General features: G+C 52.9%; 1 protein-coding gene across 1 annotated transcript in view; it reads left to right on the top strand.

Annotated features, from left to right (window-relative positions):
• Positions 1 to 14,971, top strand: part of GARNL3 (GTPase activating Rap/RanGAP domain like 3) — a 42,141-nt gene extending 27,170 nt beyond the window's left edge. The window contains 6 exon segments of the mRNA XM_075331857.1: positions 813 to 920; positions 1,010 to 1,128; positions 1,271 to 1,406; positions 11,515 to 11,724; positions 11,790 to 11,907; positions 14,062 to 14,971. Of these exon segments, the coding sequence (XP_075187972.1) occupies positions 813 to 920; positions 1,010 to 1,128; positions 1,271 to 1,406; positions 11,515 to 11,724; positions 11,790 to 11,907; positions 14,062 to 14,224 (854 nt within the window). The 3' untranslated portion in view covers positions 14,225 to 14,971.
• The last annotated feature ends 658 nt before the right edge of the window (positions 14,972 to 15,629 follow it).

Here is a 15,629-nt window from a genome sequence, read left to right as displayed (position 1 = left end):
GAAGGAGGTGAGGGGGGGCCCAGTGATGGGGGGGGGGGAGGCGAGGGGGGGCATTGTAATGATGGGGGAAGGAGGTGAGGGGGCCCAGTGATGAAGGGGAGCACTGTGATGATGGGGGAAGGAGGTGAGGGGGGCCCAGTGATGAGGGAGGAGAGAGCCTTATGATCCTGTGATGAGGGAAGGGCATGGAGGAAGGGGCAAGGAGGGCCCTGTGATGTGTGGATGAAGGGTGATAAGGGGTGAGGGGGGCCCTGTGATGTGGGGGGGAAGGGTGATAAGGGGGTGGGGGTGGCCTGTGATGTGGGGGGGAAGGGTGATAAGGGGCTGAGGGGGGGGGCACTGTGATGTGGGGGGAAGGGTGATAAGGGGGTGAGGGGGCCCTGTGATGTGGGGGGGAGAATGATAAGGGGGGCCCTGTGATGTGGGGGGGGAGAATGATAAGGGGGGCCCTGTGATATGGGGGGGAGAGAATGATAAGGGGGGCCCTGTGATGTGGGGGGGGGGATGATAAGGGGGGCCCTGTGATGTGGGGGGGGGAATGATAAGGGGGGCCCTGTGATGTGGGGGGGGATGATAAGGGGGGCCCTGTGATGTGGGGGGGGATGATAAGGGGGGCCCTGTGATGTGGGGGGGGGAAGGGTGATAAGGGGCTCTGTGATGGTGTAGGAGTGAGGGGCGGCTCTAGGAGGTGCTAGTGGGGCGGAAGGAACCCTTTGAGGTTAGGGTTGTGATGATGAGGGCGTGGCCTCAGCTGTGTGTCGGGTACATTAACCCCTTCCTCCCCGGCGCTCATGTGACCTCTGTGTTTGCAGATTCTTGTTACTATAAGAAGGTGAGTCCGTTTGATGGCGGCCCCCCGCTCCTCCAGCCGTCTGCTTCAGATTTCTACTTCAGCTGGAACCAGGTTCCTCACGCTGTAGGTAAGACCCCGGTGTACACATGGGTGGAGGGGGGCACAGGAGCTCTGCATCCCGGGGGCCTCCGCTAACAGTCCTGTTCTGTGCCGCAGTCTGCGCGTTCCCTTATATCCTCGCCTTCACCACAGACTCCATAGAAATCCGCCTCGTTGTGAATGGTAATTTGGTGCATACGGCGGTGGTACCAGATCTACAGCTTGTGGCATCGCGGGTAAGATGTGCTCGCCAGGTAACGAGAGGTGACAGCACAGGGCCAGAGACCAGTGGGGGAGGGGGCCAGAGACCAGTGGGAGAGGGTCAGACACCGGTGAGGAGACTTGCATTGTCATAATAACTGTCACTCATTTCTCCAGTCAGATATTTACTTCAAAGCATCAAACACAATGGACACCTCCTCCAACAGCAGTTCCAGAGACAGCAGCAGCCACAGCTCCCCGCAGACCCCCTCAGGCTATGAGCTTCCGGCATTTCCTAGCACCCCTGGAGAAGGTACGGCTGAGGGGGACCCTCTGTGTCGCTGCATGTGCATAGCTGTAGAAGGTGCCCCTCTACTGGCATGGTGCCCTCCGCTCCTCTAGTGGCAGGGTGCCTCCCTCCAACCTCCCCTACTTGGCTGATGGCACTGGTTCTCCCCTTTCTCCTTGGCTGATGGACTGGTTCCCCCCTTCCTCCTAGGCTGATGGGACCGGTTCCCCCCTTCCTCCTCGGTTAATGGGACCGCTTCCCCTCTTTCTTATTGGCTGATGGACCAGTTCCCCCCTTTCTCCTTGGCTGATGGACTGGTTCCCATCTTCCTCCTTGGCTGATGGGACCGGCTTCCCCCTTCCTCCTTGGCTGATGATTGGCGCCCCTTGCGTGTTGCTCACCTGTCTCCATCCTCTTTGTCCTTGATTGACAGTTGTAGTGTTACAGTAGGGGGATGGAGAACAAGTAACACTGACCTTATCAGCCGTGCTGTGGGGGCGACGAGCACCTATCATTAGTTTGAGGGTGATTTTGTGTGAGATACTACCGTCCTTTTCTCCTTGGTTTTCTGCCTACTCCCCCATCTGCTTCCTTTTTGCTCACTGACATCACTCAGTGGTGGCACCTTCCTCCGCCAGAGGTGAACGATCCCCAGTTACACACCGACAAGTAAAAGGGTAACAATGTTTTGCACTTCTGCCTTTCCGTCTCTCTCTCCATCCTCTACAGCTCTGCGGTGAGATGACCTTCATTTTATAGACAATCCTCTTCTCGTACATGAATGTGACTTGCAGATATTTAGCATACGATCAGTGCTGCAGATTCTCGTTGCTGCATTGTTACTGTTTTGCTCTTTGTTCCTGTATGCTACATATTACACCGTCCTCACATTCCCTAATAGCTCAGTGTGTTATTAGGCTGATTCCCAAGTGAAAGTCACTGGTTGAGGAGCCGCCATGAAGATTTCCCAAGAAAAAAAGACACAGCTTCATCCAGCTCATCAATAGAGATCTCTCAACCAAGAAAAATGCCAAACTGCATCATGTGAGGCCATGACAGGTGGAGAAATAAGAGATGAAGTCCATCCATCCATTCGCAAGCCAAGAGGTGACGTCCAGGCAAAATATGAGTCAACAAGTCGCTCATCACAAGGTCTATCCGTTCTGGTGACACCCGGCAGTGCAGGTGGCTCGTCTGCTCCATAATAGTGACATCACAGACATCCATGAAGCACCGAGCGACGCATGTTACACAAGTCTGGAATGGTGGCCCGGAAAAAAAGGTGAAGAAGCCGCAACTGCAATATCATCATAAGAAGCATCTGCTCGAGATTACAAAGAACAACGAAAAGTGGAAGATCGGAAACGGGAGATCTGGAGCGATGAGAAGAAAGTCAATAGACGTCTCTGATGGGGAAAATGGGTCTGGAAGAAACAAGGGGAAAAAGGGGCTAATGGATCGAGAAATGGAAGAAACTATCAGGTTCAGTGGTGGAAGCCTGATGATACGGGTGTGTTCACAGCCAAAGGTGCTTGCTGGATACTTGACCAGGATGGATGGTGACCTCAATGCTGAGCTACATGTGAGGATCCTACAAGACGAGTTACTTCATACACTCGAGTACTATGAGTATAAGGATGATATAGTGTTCCAGAAGGAGAACGAACCGAAGAATACGGTGAGATTGGGGAAGAAATGGTTCAATGAGAATGAGGTAGAGGAGCGCTGGATTGTCCCCACAGTCCCCAGACCTCAACCCAATCCAACACTTGTAGAAGAAGGGAATTTTGTTACTTACCGTAAATTCCTTTTCTTCTAGCTCTTATTGGGAGACCCAGACGATTGGGGTATAGCTACTGCCCTCTGGAGGCCACACAAAGCACTACATCAAAAGTGCAAGGCCCCTCCCCCTCTGGCTATACCCCCCCCGTGATATCACGGGTTCTCCAGTTTTAGTGCCAAAGCAAGAAGGAGGAAGCCAATAACTGGTTTAAACAAATTAACTCCGAATAACATCGGAGAACTGAAAAACCGTTCAACATGAACAACATGTGTACCCGCAAACAACAAAAAAACATCCCGAAGGACAACAGGGCGGGTGCTGGGTCTCCCAATAAGAGCTAGAAGAAAAGGAATTTACGGTAAGTAACAAAATTCCCTTCTTCTTCAGCGCTCTATTGGGAGACCCAGACGATTGGGACGTCCAAAAGCTGTCCCTGGGTGGGTAAAGAAATACCTCATGTTAGAGCTGCAAAACAGCCCTCCCCTACGGGGGTGTCACTGCCGCCTGCAGGACTCTTCTACCTAGGCTGGCATCCGCCGAAGCATAGGTATGCACCTGATAATGCTTGGTGAAAGTGTGCAGACTGGACCAGGTAGCTGCCTGGCACACCTGTTGAGCCGAAGCCTGGTGACGAAATGCCCAGGACGCACCCACGGCTCTGGTTGAGTGGGCTTTTAGCCCTGAAGGAACCGGAAGCCCCGCAGAACGGTAGGCCTCTAGAATTGGTTCTTTGATCCATCGAGCCAGGGTGGCTTTAGAAGCCTGCAACCCCTTGCGCGGACCAGCGACAAGGACAAAAAGTGCATCGGCACGGCGCATGGGCGCCGTGCGGGAAATGTAGATTCTGAGTGCTCTCACCAGATCTAGCAAACGTAAGTCCTTTTCATACCGGTGAACCGGATGAGGACAAAAAGAAGGCAAGGATATATCCTGATTAAGAAGAAAAGAGGATACGACCTTAGGGAGAACTCCGGAATAGGGCGCAGCACTACCTTGTCCTGGTGGAACACCAGGAAGGGAGCCTTGGATGACAGAGCTGCCAGCTCAGACACTCGCCGAAGCGATGTGATCGCAACAAGAAACGCCACTTTCTGTGACAGCCGAGAAAAGGAAACTTCCTTCAGAGGCTCGAAGGGCGGCTTCTGGAGAGCAACTAGTACCCTGTTCAGATCCCATGGATCTAACGGCCGCTTGTACGGGGGCACAATATGACAGACCCCCTGCAGGAACGTGCGCACCTTAGAAAGACGTGCTAGACGCTTCTGAAAAAACACGGATAGTGCCGAAACTTGCCCTTTAAGGGAGCTGAGCGACAAGCCCTTTTCTAACCCCGATTGCAGGAAGGAAAGAAACTTGGGCAATGCAAATGGCCAGGGAGACACTCCCTGAGCAGAGCACCAGGATAAGAAAATCTTCCACGTTCTGTGGTAGATCTTAGCCGAATTCGACTTTCTAGCTTGTCTCATTGTGGCAACGACTCCTTGAGATAATCCTGCAGATGCTAGGATCCAGGACTCAATGGCCACACAGTCAGGTTCAGGGCCGCAGAATTCTGATGGAAAAACGGCCCTTGGGACAGTAAGTCTGGTCGGTCTGGCAGTGACCACGGTCGACCGATCGTGAGATGCCACAGATCCGGATACCACGACCTCCTCGGCCAGTCTGGAGCGACGAGTATGATGCGGCTGCACTCGGATCTGATCTTGCGTAGCACTCTGGGCAAGAGCGCCAGAGGCGGAAACACGTATGGGAGCTGAAACTGCGACCAATCTTGAACCAAGGCGTCTGCCGCCAGAGCTCTTTGATCGCGCGACCTCGCCATGAATGCCGGGACCTTGTTGTTGTGCCGGGATGCCATTAGGTCGACGTCCGGCACTCCCCAGCGGCGACAGATTTCCTGAAACACGTCCGGGTGAAGGGACCATTCCCCTGCGTCCATGCCCTGGCGACTGAGGAAGTCTGCTTCCCAGTTTTCTACGCCTGGGATGTGAACCGCGGATATGGTGGATGCTGTGTCCTCCACCCACATTAGAATGCGCCGGACTTCTTGGAAGGCTTGCCGACTGCGCGTCCCTCCTTGGTGGTTGATGTATGCCACCGCTGTGGAGTTGTCCGATTGGATTCGGATCTGCTTCCCTTCCAGCCCCTGTTGGAAGGCCAGTAGAGCAAGATACACTGCTCTGATCTCCAGAACATTGATCTGAAGGGTGGACTCCTGCGGAGTCCACGTCCCCTGAGCCCTGTGGTGGAGAAATACCGCTCCCCACCCTGACAGACTCGCATCTGTCGTGACTACTGCCCAGGATGGGGGCAGGAAGGATCTTCCCTGAGACAATGAGGTGGGAAGGAGCCACCATTGTAGGGAGTCCTTGGCCGTCTGGGAAAGCGAGACTTTCCTGTCCAGTGACGTTGACTTCCCGTCCCATTGGCGGAGAATGTCCCATTGAAGTGGGCGCAGATGAAATTGCGCAAAGGGAACTGCTTCCATGGCTGCCACCATCTTCCCTAGGAAATGCATGAGGCGCCGCAAGGGATGCAACTGGCCCTGCAGAAGAGATTGCACCCCTGTCTGTAGTGACCGCTGCTTGTTCAGCGGAAGCTTCACTATCGCTGCTAGAGTATGAAACTCCATGCCAAGATACGTTAGTGATTGAGTCGGTGATAGGATCGACTTTGGAAAGTTGATGATCCATCCGAAAGACTGTAGGGTCTCCAGCGTAGCATTCAGGCTGTGCTGACATGCCTCTTGAGAGGGAGCTTTGACCAATAAATCGTCTAGGTAAGGGATCACCGAGTGTCCCTGCGAGTGCAAGACTGCTACCACCGCCGCCATGACCTTGGTGAAGACCCGTGGGGCTGTCGCCAGACCAAATGGCAGAGCTACGAACTGAAAATGGTCGTCTCCTATCACAAAACGTAGAAAACGTTGATGTTCTGTAGCAATTGGCACGTGGAGATAAGCATCTTTGATGTCTATTGAGGCAAGGAAGTCTCCTCTGGACATTGAGGCAATGACAGAACGCAGGGTTTCCATCCGGAACTTCCTGGCGTGCACATGTTTGTTGAGCCGTTTTAGGTCCAGAACAGGACGGAACGAGCCGTCCTTTTTTGGAACCACAAAGAGATTGGAGTAAAACCCTTGCCCTTGTTCCTGAGGAGGGACTGGGATCACCACTCCTTCCGCTCTTAGGGAGTCCACCGCCTGCAGCAGAGCATCTGCTCGGTCTGGATGTGGGGAGGTTCTGAAGAACCGAGCTGGAGGACGAGAATTGAACTCGATTCTGTACCCGCGAGACAAAATGTCCGTCACCCACCGGTCTTTGACCTGTGACATCCAAATGCCGGAAAAGCGGGAGAGCCTGCCCCCGACCGGCGATGCGGAGGGAGGGGGCTGGAAGTCATGAGGTAGCCGCTTTGGAAGCGGTACCTCCATTTGCTTTCTTGGGGCGCGTGTGAGCCCGCCACGAATCTGAGTTTCTTTGCGTCCTCTGAGTCCCTTTGGACGAGGTAAATGGTGTCTTGCCCGAACCTCGAAAGGACTGAAACCTCTGCTGCCACTTTTTCTGCTGAGGTTTGGTTGTTCTGGGTTGTGGTAAAGAGGAGTCTTTACCCTTAGACTGCTTAATGATATCAGCCAATGGCTCGCCAAACAGTCTATCTCTAGATAAAGGCAAACTGGTTAAACATTTTTTGGAACCAGCATCTGCTTTCCAGTCCTTTAACCACAAGGCTCTGCGCAAAACTACCGAATTGGCGGACGCCATTGAGGTGCGACTGGTAGATTCTAGGACCGCATTGATAGCGTAAGACGCAAACGCCGACATCTGCGTGGTAAGGTGCGCCACTTGCGGCACTGCTGGATGTATGATAGCATCCACTTTTGCTAAGCCAGCTGAAATAGCCTGGAGTGCCCATACGGCTGCGAATGCCGGAGCAAACGACGCGCCGATAGCTTCATAGACAGATTTTAACCAAAGGTCCATCTGTCTGTCATTGGCATCTTTAAGTGAAGCGCCATCCTCCACTGCCACTATGGACCTAGCTGCGAGCTTGGAAATCGGGGGGTCTACCTTTGGACACTGTGTCCAGCGCTTGACCACCTCAGGGGGGAAAGGGAAACGCGTATCTTTAGATCGTTTAGAGAAACGCCTTTCTGGGTGAGCGTCGTGCTTCTGGATTGATTCTCTGAAGTCAGAGTGATCCAAGAAAGCACTCAATTTACGCTTGGGATAAAGGAAACGAAACTTCTCCTGCTCTGCCGCTGCCTCTTCTGCTGAAGGGGCTGGGGGAGAAATATCCAACAGCCTATTGATGGCTGAGATAAGGTCGTTTACCATGGCATCCCCATCAGGGGTATCCAGGTTGAGAGGGGTTCCAGGAATGGATTCCTGATCACTCTCATCAGACACATCACAGGGAGACTGATTGCGCTGAGACCCTGAGCAGTGTGATGACGTCGAGGGTCTTTCCCAGCGAGCTCGCTTAGGGTGGCTGGGGCTATCATCTGAGTCATAATCCTCGGCCTGTGAAGCCGGGGACCCCCCTGTGGGCTGGATTAATTCCAAGTGAGGGGGACCTGAGGACAGAGGCCTCGCCGTGCCCAAAGACTGAGCCCCATGCATAGATTGCAAGGTTTCAAGGATTTTTGCCATAGACAGAGACATATTATCAGCAAAAACTGCAAAGTCTGTCCCTGTCACCGGGGCAGAACTTACAAGCGTCTCAGCCTGGGTCACTACCTCTCCTGACTCCGGCTGGCGAAGCAGCACCGGGTCGGAGCATTGCACACAATGGGAGACTGCTGGTAGATCAGCCCCACATGCAGCACACGCAGTACACACAGCCCTGGCCTTGGCAGCCTTGCGTTTTGAGGATGGCATGTTGCTGCTTCCACAGAGTGATCTGGGAGAGCAGCCAGAAGCGACCTCACAGTGCAAGAAAAACAATATCTATATATCTGTACACAGTACACCGATACACCGTGAGGCACTAGAGGGACCAGCACAGAAAAATCGCTTACCGCCCGCTTAAAAAGCGGGTGTGTGGTCGCCAGATAGCCCCTAGTCCAGGTCTCCCAGAGCCTTGCGTCCTTCCTCCAGCCAGACTGTATGTAATGGCTGCCGGCGTCCTGAGAGGAAGGGGGGCGGGCCCTGGGCGTTCCTGGCTAAGAGCGGGAAGCCTGCTTCCCTCTGTGCCTAGTGTGAGGGCTGGAGCATGTAAATCAGGCTCCAGCCCTCGTCGCTGCTAGCGAACAGCGTCTCTCCCCTACCCTGAATGACAGGGTGGGGGCGGGAACAAATCGGAGCTGCCGGCGTCCTAGGCCCAAAAAGCCGGGGACTCAATTTATAACCGCCGCCGCCGTAAAAGCGCGGACGGCGGATCCCCGGCGCACCACAAGTCACAGCAGCGCCGCCCGGTCCAGAGGGGGTCGGCGCTGCGTTCCCATACACAAAAAATCCCCCAGTAATCTGTAGGGACACTAACTCCAACGTTGCGGTCCCCGGCGCACTACAACACCCAGCCAGCCCGGAGTGTGTCTGTGCCTGCCGGGGACACAGAGTACCTGTATGATGCAGGGCCTGTCCCTGATCGTACTCCTGCTCCGAATCCATCAGGTTCTAATGGGTCTGTGGATGGAGCCCGGCGTCAGAGCTGAGAGGCCGGCAGGATCCCACTTCCACAGAGCCCTACCAGGGGATGTGGAAGGAAAACAGCATGTCAGGCTCCAGCCCTGTACCAGCAATAGGTACCTCAACCTTACAACACCATCCAGGGGTGAGAAGGGAGCATGCTGGGGACACTATATGTGTCCTCTTTTCTTCCATCCGAAATAGTCAGCAGCTACTGCTGACTAAAATCTGTGGAGCTATGCATGGAATGTCTGACCTCCTTCGCACACAAAGCTAAAACTGGAGAACCCGTGATATCACGGGGGGGGGTATAGCCAGAGGGGGAGGGGCCTTGCACTTTTGATGTAGTGCTTTGTGTGGCCTCCAGAGGGCAGTAGCTATACCCCAATCGTCTGGGTCTCCCAATAGAGCGCTGAAGAAAAAGCTGTATACATCCCCAAGAAAGCCGACCAGTATACACCAACACTGGGAACACAGAGAAGAGACCTGACCAGTATACACCAACACTGGGACCGTGGAGAAAGGACCTGACCAGTATACACCAACACTGAGAACGTGGAGAAGAGACCTAACCAGTATACACCAACACTAGGAACGTGGAGAAGAGACCTGACCAGTATACACCAACACTGGGAACGTGGAGAAGAGACCTAACCAGTATACACCAACACTGAGAACGTGGAGAAGAGACCTAACCAGTATACACCAACACTGAGAACGTGGAGAAGAGACCTAACCAGTATACACCAACACTGAGAACGTGGAGAAGAGACCTAACCAGTATACACCAACACTGGGAATGTGGAGAAGAGACATGACCAGTATACACCAACACTGGGAACATGGAGAAGAGACCTGACCAGTATACACCAATACTGGGACCGTGCAGAAGAGACCTGACCAGTATACACCAACACTGGGAATACAGAGAAGAGACCTGACCAGTATACACCAACACTGGGAATACAGAGAAGAGACCTGACCAGTATACACCAACACTGGGACTGTGGAGAAAGGACCTGACCAGTATACACCAACACTGGGAACATTGAGAAGAGACCTGACCAGTATACACCAACACTGAGAACGTGGAGAAGAGACCTAACCAGTATACACCAACACTGGGAACATTGAGAAGAGACCTGACCAGTATACACCAACACTGGGACCGTGGAGAAAGGACCTGACCAGTATACACCAACACTGAGAACGTGGAGAAGAGACCTAACCAGTATACACCAACACTAGGAACGTGGAGAAGAGACCTGACCAGTATACACCAACACTGGGAACGTGGAGAAGAGACCTAACCAGTATACACCAACACTGAGAACGTGGAGAAGAGACCTAACCAGTATACACCAACACTGAGAACGTGGAGAAGAGACCTAACCAGTATACACCAACACTGAGAACGTGGAGAAGAGACCTAACCAGTATACACCAACACTGGGAATGTGGAGAAGAGACATGACCAGTATACACCAACACTGGGAACATGGAGAAGAGACCTGACCAGTATACACCAATACTGGGACCGTGCAGAAGAGACCTGACCAGTATACACCAACACTGGGAATACAGAGAAGAGACCTGACCAGTATACACCAACACTGGGAATACAGAGAAGAGACCTGACCAGTATACACCAACACTGGGACTGTGGAGAAAGGACCTGACCAGTATACACCAACACTGGGAACATTGAGAAGAGACCTGACCAGTATACACCAACACTGGGACCGTGGAGAAAGGACCTGACCAGTATACACCAACACTGAGAACGTGGAGAAGAGACCTAACCAGTATACACCAACACTAGGAACGTGGAGAAGAGACCTGACCAGTATACACCAACACTGGGAACGTGGAGAAGAGACCTAACCAGTATACACCAACACTGAGAACGTGGAGAAGAGACCTAACCAGTATACACCAACACTGAGAACGTGGAGAAGAGACCTAACCAGTATACACCAACACTGAGAACGTGGAGAAGAGACCTAACCAGTATACACCAACACTGGGAATGTGGAGAAGAGACATGACCAGTATACACCAACACTGGGAACATGGAGAAGAGACCTGACCAGTATACACCAATACTGGGACCGTGCAGAAGAGACCTGACCAGTATACACCAACACTGGGAATACAGAGAAGAGACCTGACCAGTATACACCAACACTGGGAATACAGAGAAGAGACCTGACCAGTATACACCAACACTGGGACTGTGGAGAAAGGACCTGACCAGTATACACCAACACTGGGAACATTGAGAAGAGACCTGACCAGTATACACCAACACTGAGAACGTGGAGAAGAGACCTAACCAGTATACACCAACACTGGGAATGTGGAGAAGAGACCTAACCAGTATACACCAACACTGGGAACGTGGAGAAGAGACTCTGTGTAGACCTGCTGGAATCTAATGGAGCCCAGAAAGGTTCAGGCAAAGGTGAAAGCCAAAGGTGGATTTACAAAATACTATAAAACAGTAACAATGCAGAGAGGAGAATCTGCAAACCTCATCATCTGCTGAATATCTGCAGTCATATTTATATACGAGAAACCGAGATGATTGTCATTGTTACCCTTTTGCTTGTCAGTGTAAAGCCGTCCACTCTTATTACGGAGGATCGCGGCTCAGGTGGGACACATAAGACATCATAAACGTTAAATCCTAACGCTATGTCCTCCTGTCACTCTGCAGGCGAGGTCCAGGGCAGGAACATTTATAAGATCCCTCTCAGTAACCTTGTGGGCCGAAGCATCGAGCGACCTCTGAAGTCTCCCCTGGCGCCCAAGATGATCACTCCCCCCACATCTGGCATCATCGCCTGCACTTCTGTCACTCATTCCTTATCCCTAACCCGAATGGAGATCAAGGAGATTGCAAGTCGGACACGGAAAGAGCTTCTGGGTAAGAACTCTGCATCCTCTCCTGCCTCCATCTTCACAATTTATGATTTTTCATCTTTCCTTCAGGTCTTTCTGCAGAAGCAACATCCAAATCTGAAGGACCTCAGTGGCCGAAGAAACCAATCCAGAAACCGGTAGAGGAGGGAAAAGAGCAAGAAACCGGCAGATCAACGAGTACAGAGAGGTAAGAGCATCCACGCAGGCGGCCAGAGTCCGGTCCGGCTGTGAGCGGAGGTAGTGACAGTAGAAGACGCTTCCCTCCATTACTGGACACCTGAGTGGAGGAAGTCTGTGACTCTGGGTGTGACAGTAGTAGATGGCTCCCCTCCATTACTGGACACCTGAGTGGAGGACATCTGCGGCTCTGGGTGTGACAGTAGTAGATGGCTCCCTCCATTACCAGACACCTGAGTGAAGGACGTCTGTGGCTCTGGGTGTGACAGTAGTCGATGCCTCCCTCCATTACCAGACACCTGAGTGGAGGACGTCTGTGGCTCTGGGTATGATAGTAGTAGATGGCTATCCATCACCAGACACCTGAGAGGAGGACATCTGTGGCTCTGGGTGTGACAGTAGAAGACTGCTCCCTCCAGTTCCAGACACCTGAATGCAGGACATCTGTGGCTCTGGATGTGACAGTAGTAGATGGCTATCCATCACCAGACACCTGAGAGGAGGACATCTGTGGCTCTGGGTGTGATAGTAGTAGACGCCTCCTGGTAATGGAGGAACTACTGTCACACCCAGAGCTGCAGACGTTCTCCTCTCAGGTGTCCGGTTATTGAGGGAGGCGTCTACTACTGTCACACCCACAGACGTTCTCCATTCAGATGTCCGGTAATGGTGGACCACATCTACTACTGTCCTACCCAGAGCCACAGATGTTGTCCTCTCAGGTGTCCGGTAATGGAGGAATGCATCCACTGCTGTCATACCCAGAGCCACAGACGTCCTCCACTCAGGTTTCTAGTAATGGAGGGGGGCGTTTACTACTGTCACACCCAGTGCTAAAAAATTGCATTTATAGGAGAAAGTCTCATCAGATTTGTCCTTTTTTGACCCTGAAAGTCCACATCTCCCTTGTATTAAGACGGCAGGTTCTCCCTATCCTAGTAGGGCTAGTTTGGAGGCTGGCAGTATGGCGGCTGGGATTAGAGGTCCAGGGCAGGGATACCTTGGCAGATTCGTCCAGTCGCATATAGACGTCTGTAAATACGTACTTTACAGAATACAGCCGCTGTGGTGCTGCTTCTAGCTCCTCCTCACCATCATCGGTTGCTCTTCTCTATTAGATCCGTGGCTCCAGGTTACATTGCAAAACTTTATGGTGTGAAAAAATTCATGCCTGAACGAAAGCCAGAATTATGTCTGGAGAGTAAGGTAGAAACACCCGGAGAAGAGGGAGATGTAGGCGGTGTCCTCAGTCCACTGCCAGCGCCTGGTTTCCATGGTGGGAACAATTACAGCAGGAATCCTGCACCCCCACGTGAGACGAGTCCCAAGGGCCACAGCGGGGTACCTGGTCTCGTGCCCGTAGAGTCTGCATGAGCTGCTAACAGCAGCCACGTGCGCAGGATTATGGACGGGCCTGAGCCGGTCCGATCTCTCCACACAGGGGACAGAAGTAACAGTGATAAAATTGTGGACCGGTCCATTCTCAGCAATCGTCTTCAGCATGAGTGGCTGCCTGGAGAGGAGTGGTGTGCCGGGGGTTCACCTTAGCATGAGTGGCTGCCTGGAGAGGAGTGGTCCGCCTGGAGGGGTCACCTCAGCGTGAGTGGCCACCTGGAGAGCAGTGGTGTGCCTGGGAGGTGACCTCACTGTGAGTGGCTGCCTGGAGAGGAGTGGTGTACCTGGAAGGGTCACCTCAGTGCGAGCGGCTGCCTGGAGAGGAGTGGTGTGCCTGGGAGGTCACCTCACTGTGAGCAGCTGCCTGGAGAGGAGTGGTGTGCCTGGAAGGGTCACCTCACTGTGAGCAGCTGCCTGGAGAGGAGTGGTGTGCCTGGAAGGGTCACCTCAGTGCGAGCGGCTGCCTGGAGAGGAGTGGTGTGCCTGGAAGGGTCACCTCACTGTGAGCAGCTGCCTGGAGAGGAGTGGTGTGCCTGGAAGGGTCACCTCAGTGCGAGCGGCTGCCTGGAGAGGAGTGGTGTACCTGGAAGGGTCACTTCACTGTGAGCAGCTGCCTGGAGAGGAGTGGTGTGCCTGGAAGGGTCACCTCAGTGCGAGCGGCTGCCTGGAGAGGAGTGGTGTACCTGGAAGGGTCACCTCAGTGCGAGCGGCTGCCTGGAGAGGAGTGGTGTGCCTGGGGGGGTCACCGATTCTGCTCTTTTCTCCACAGAATAAATTCAGGATCGTTTGAAAGTAACAGTGAGGGTCTGCGGCATTGCTCCACCAGCTCGGACCCAGAGTCTGCCATCAGCCTGGAAGAGAGCCTCCCTGGCAGCGGAAGCCTCGGGCACATGACCGCGTCCTTTGACGAAGACATTGTCGATTTAAAGTGATGACGATCTACGACGCAATGTCCGACCATGGCGGCCTGTGATCCCCTGCCAGGAGGAGGATTATCCATCTGGTCTGAGCAGGAAGAGGGCACTGAATGAGGAGCTGGGCAGAATATAGTCTGTATACAGGGAGAATACACACCCGACCCTTAGGACTCTCCATATACTGCAGTGGTGCTGCGTACATTAGGCCCCATCACTGTTCTGCTGGGTGTACAAAGTCATCAGACAAAAAAATATCAGGTGCGTTCAGCTAGCAGAATAGTGAGCGCAGCTCTGAATTGCCCCTCTACATTGGCCTCATTGGGCGGCGGGGTCTGGGCTCGGATTATGCCCCTGCCTGGTGGAAGGAGGGGGCGCTCTGCACCACACTGCCACATTAATGACTGTATACTGATGAATGGCTGCAGTAACGGCCTCCCTGTACGTCGTGTGATCCTCCCCTGATGCTGGGAGTTGTAGTACACCAGCAGCCGTGTTGTGTACACTGCATGTTTCCTCCCGCACTGGCAAGCTCCAGAATGATGTATTTATCTTGTGAGACGTTTTTACTTCCTCGGGGCCAGAAATCCTGGTTTTCTATTGGATTCTGGTCGCTGCTGAACTCCTACAAGCGCCAACCACCAAGTGTCTTAATGATCGTACTCCATTGTTTCTACGCCACGTGATGTCACTATGTCCCGTCTGTGGCCTGTACACTTCACCACACGGGGGCGCCACAATAAATATTTATGACGTTTGTTCTCAGGTCTGTGTGTGGTTCTGTGCGATCACAATTACACTGATACATTGTGACAAGCCCTCAGCTGTGCGACCATGAAGGCTAGAACGCTTGTTACTCTACACAGCTCACTGGTTTTTAAACTCTGGTTCTCCTGATTTAGAAATATACGAGATGTCCGGTCTGAAACTGGCGCCAATCAGTCCGTGCCCTTCCAACCACCCAAACGGTGGCGCATAATGGCCACAATCTCCAATCAGCCACGAACACTCGCGGGCCCAGAGATTCAAGATCAAAAAACAATCAGATGTTAGGCGGTCTGAATCGCTGGCAGGCAGCAGTGGTCTCGTCATTGTTAGGCAGAGACGTGGAGCTCATATATACGATGAATCTCACACTTTGGTCCCAATGCAGCAGCTACGTTTTACGTTCTCGATGGTTTTTGTCACTTTTAAAAAAAATTTTTTTCTTTTTTGAACAACTTTATGAGTCTAACATCCAGAATAGTTGTTTTTTTTTTCTAATTTTGAGCATTTCTTTTAATGTTTGGTTGGAAAAAGTGGTGAAATAAAAAATCTGATCAGACTAGCAAGGGGCGGAGGGGGCGACCGGCATGGACTGATCAGACTAGCAAGGGGCGGAGGAGGCTAACGAGACTAGCAAGGGTCAGAGGGGGCGACCGGC

The sequence above is a fragment of the Anomaloglossus baeobatrachus genome (assembly GCF_048569485.1).
Source record: "Anomaloglossus baeobatrachus isolate aAnoBae1 chromosome 9 unlocalized genomic scaffold, aAnoBae1.hap1 SUPER_9_unloc_1, whole genome shotgun sequence".
NCBI classification, from domain to species: Eukaryota; Metazoa; Chordata; class Amphibia; order Anura; family Aromobatidae; genus Anomaloglossus; species Anomaloglossus baeobatrachus.
This window is presented reverse-complemented; position numbering and strand designations above follow the sequence as displayed.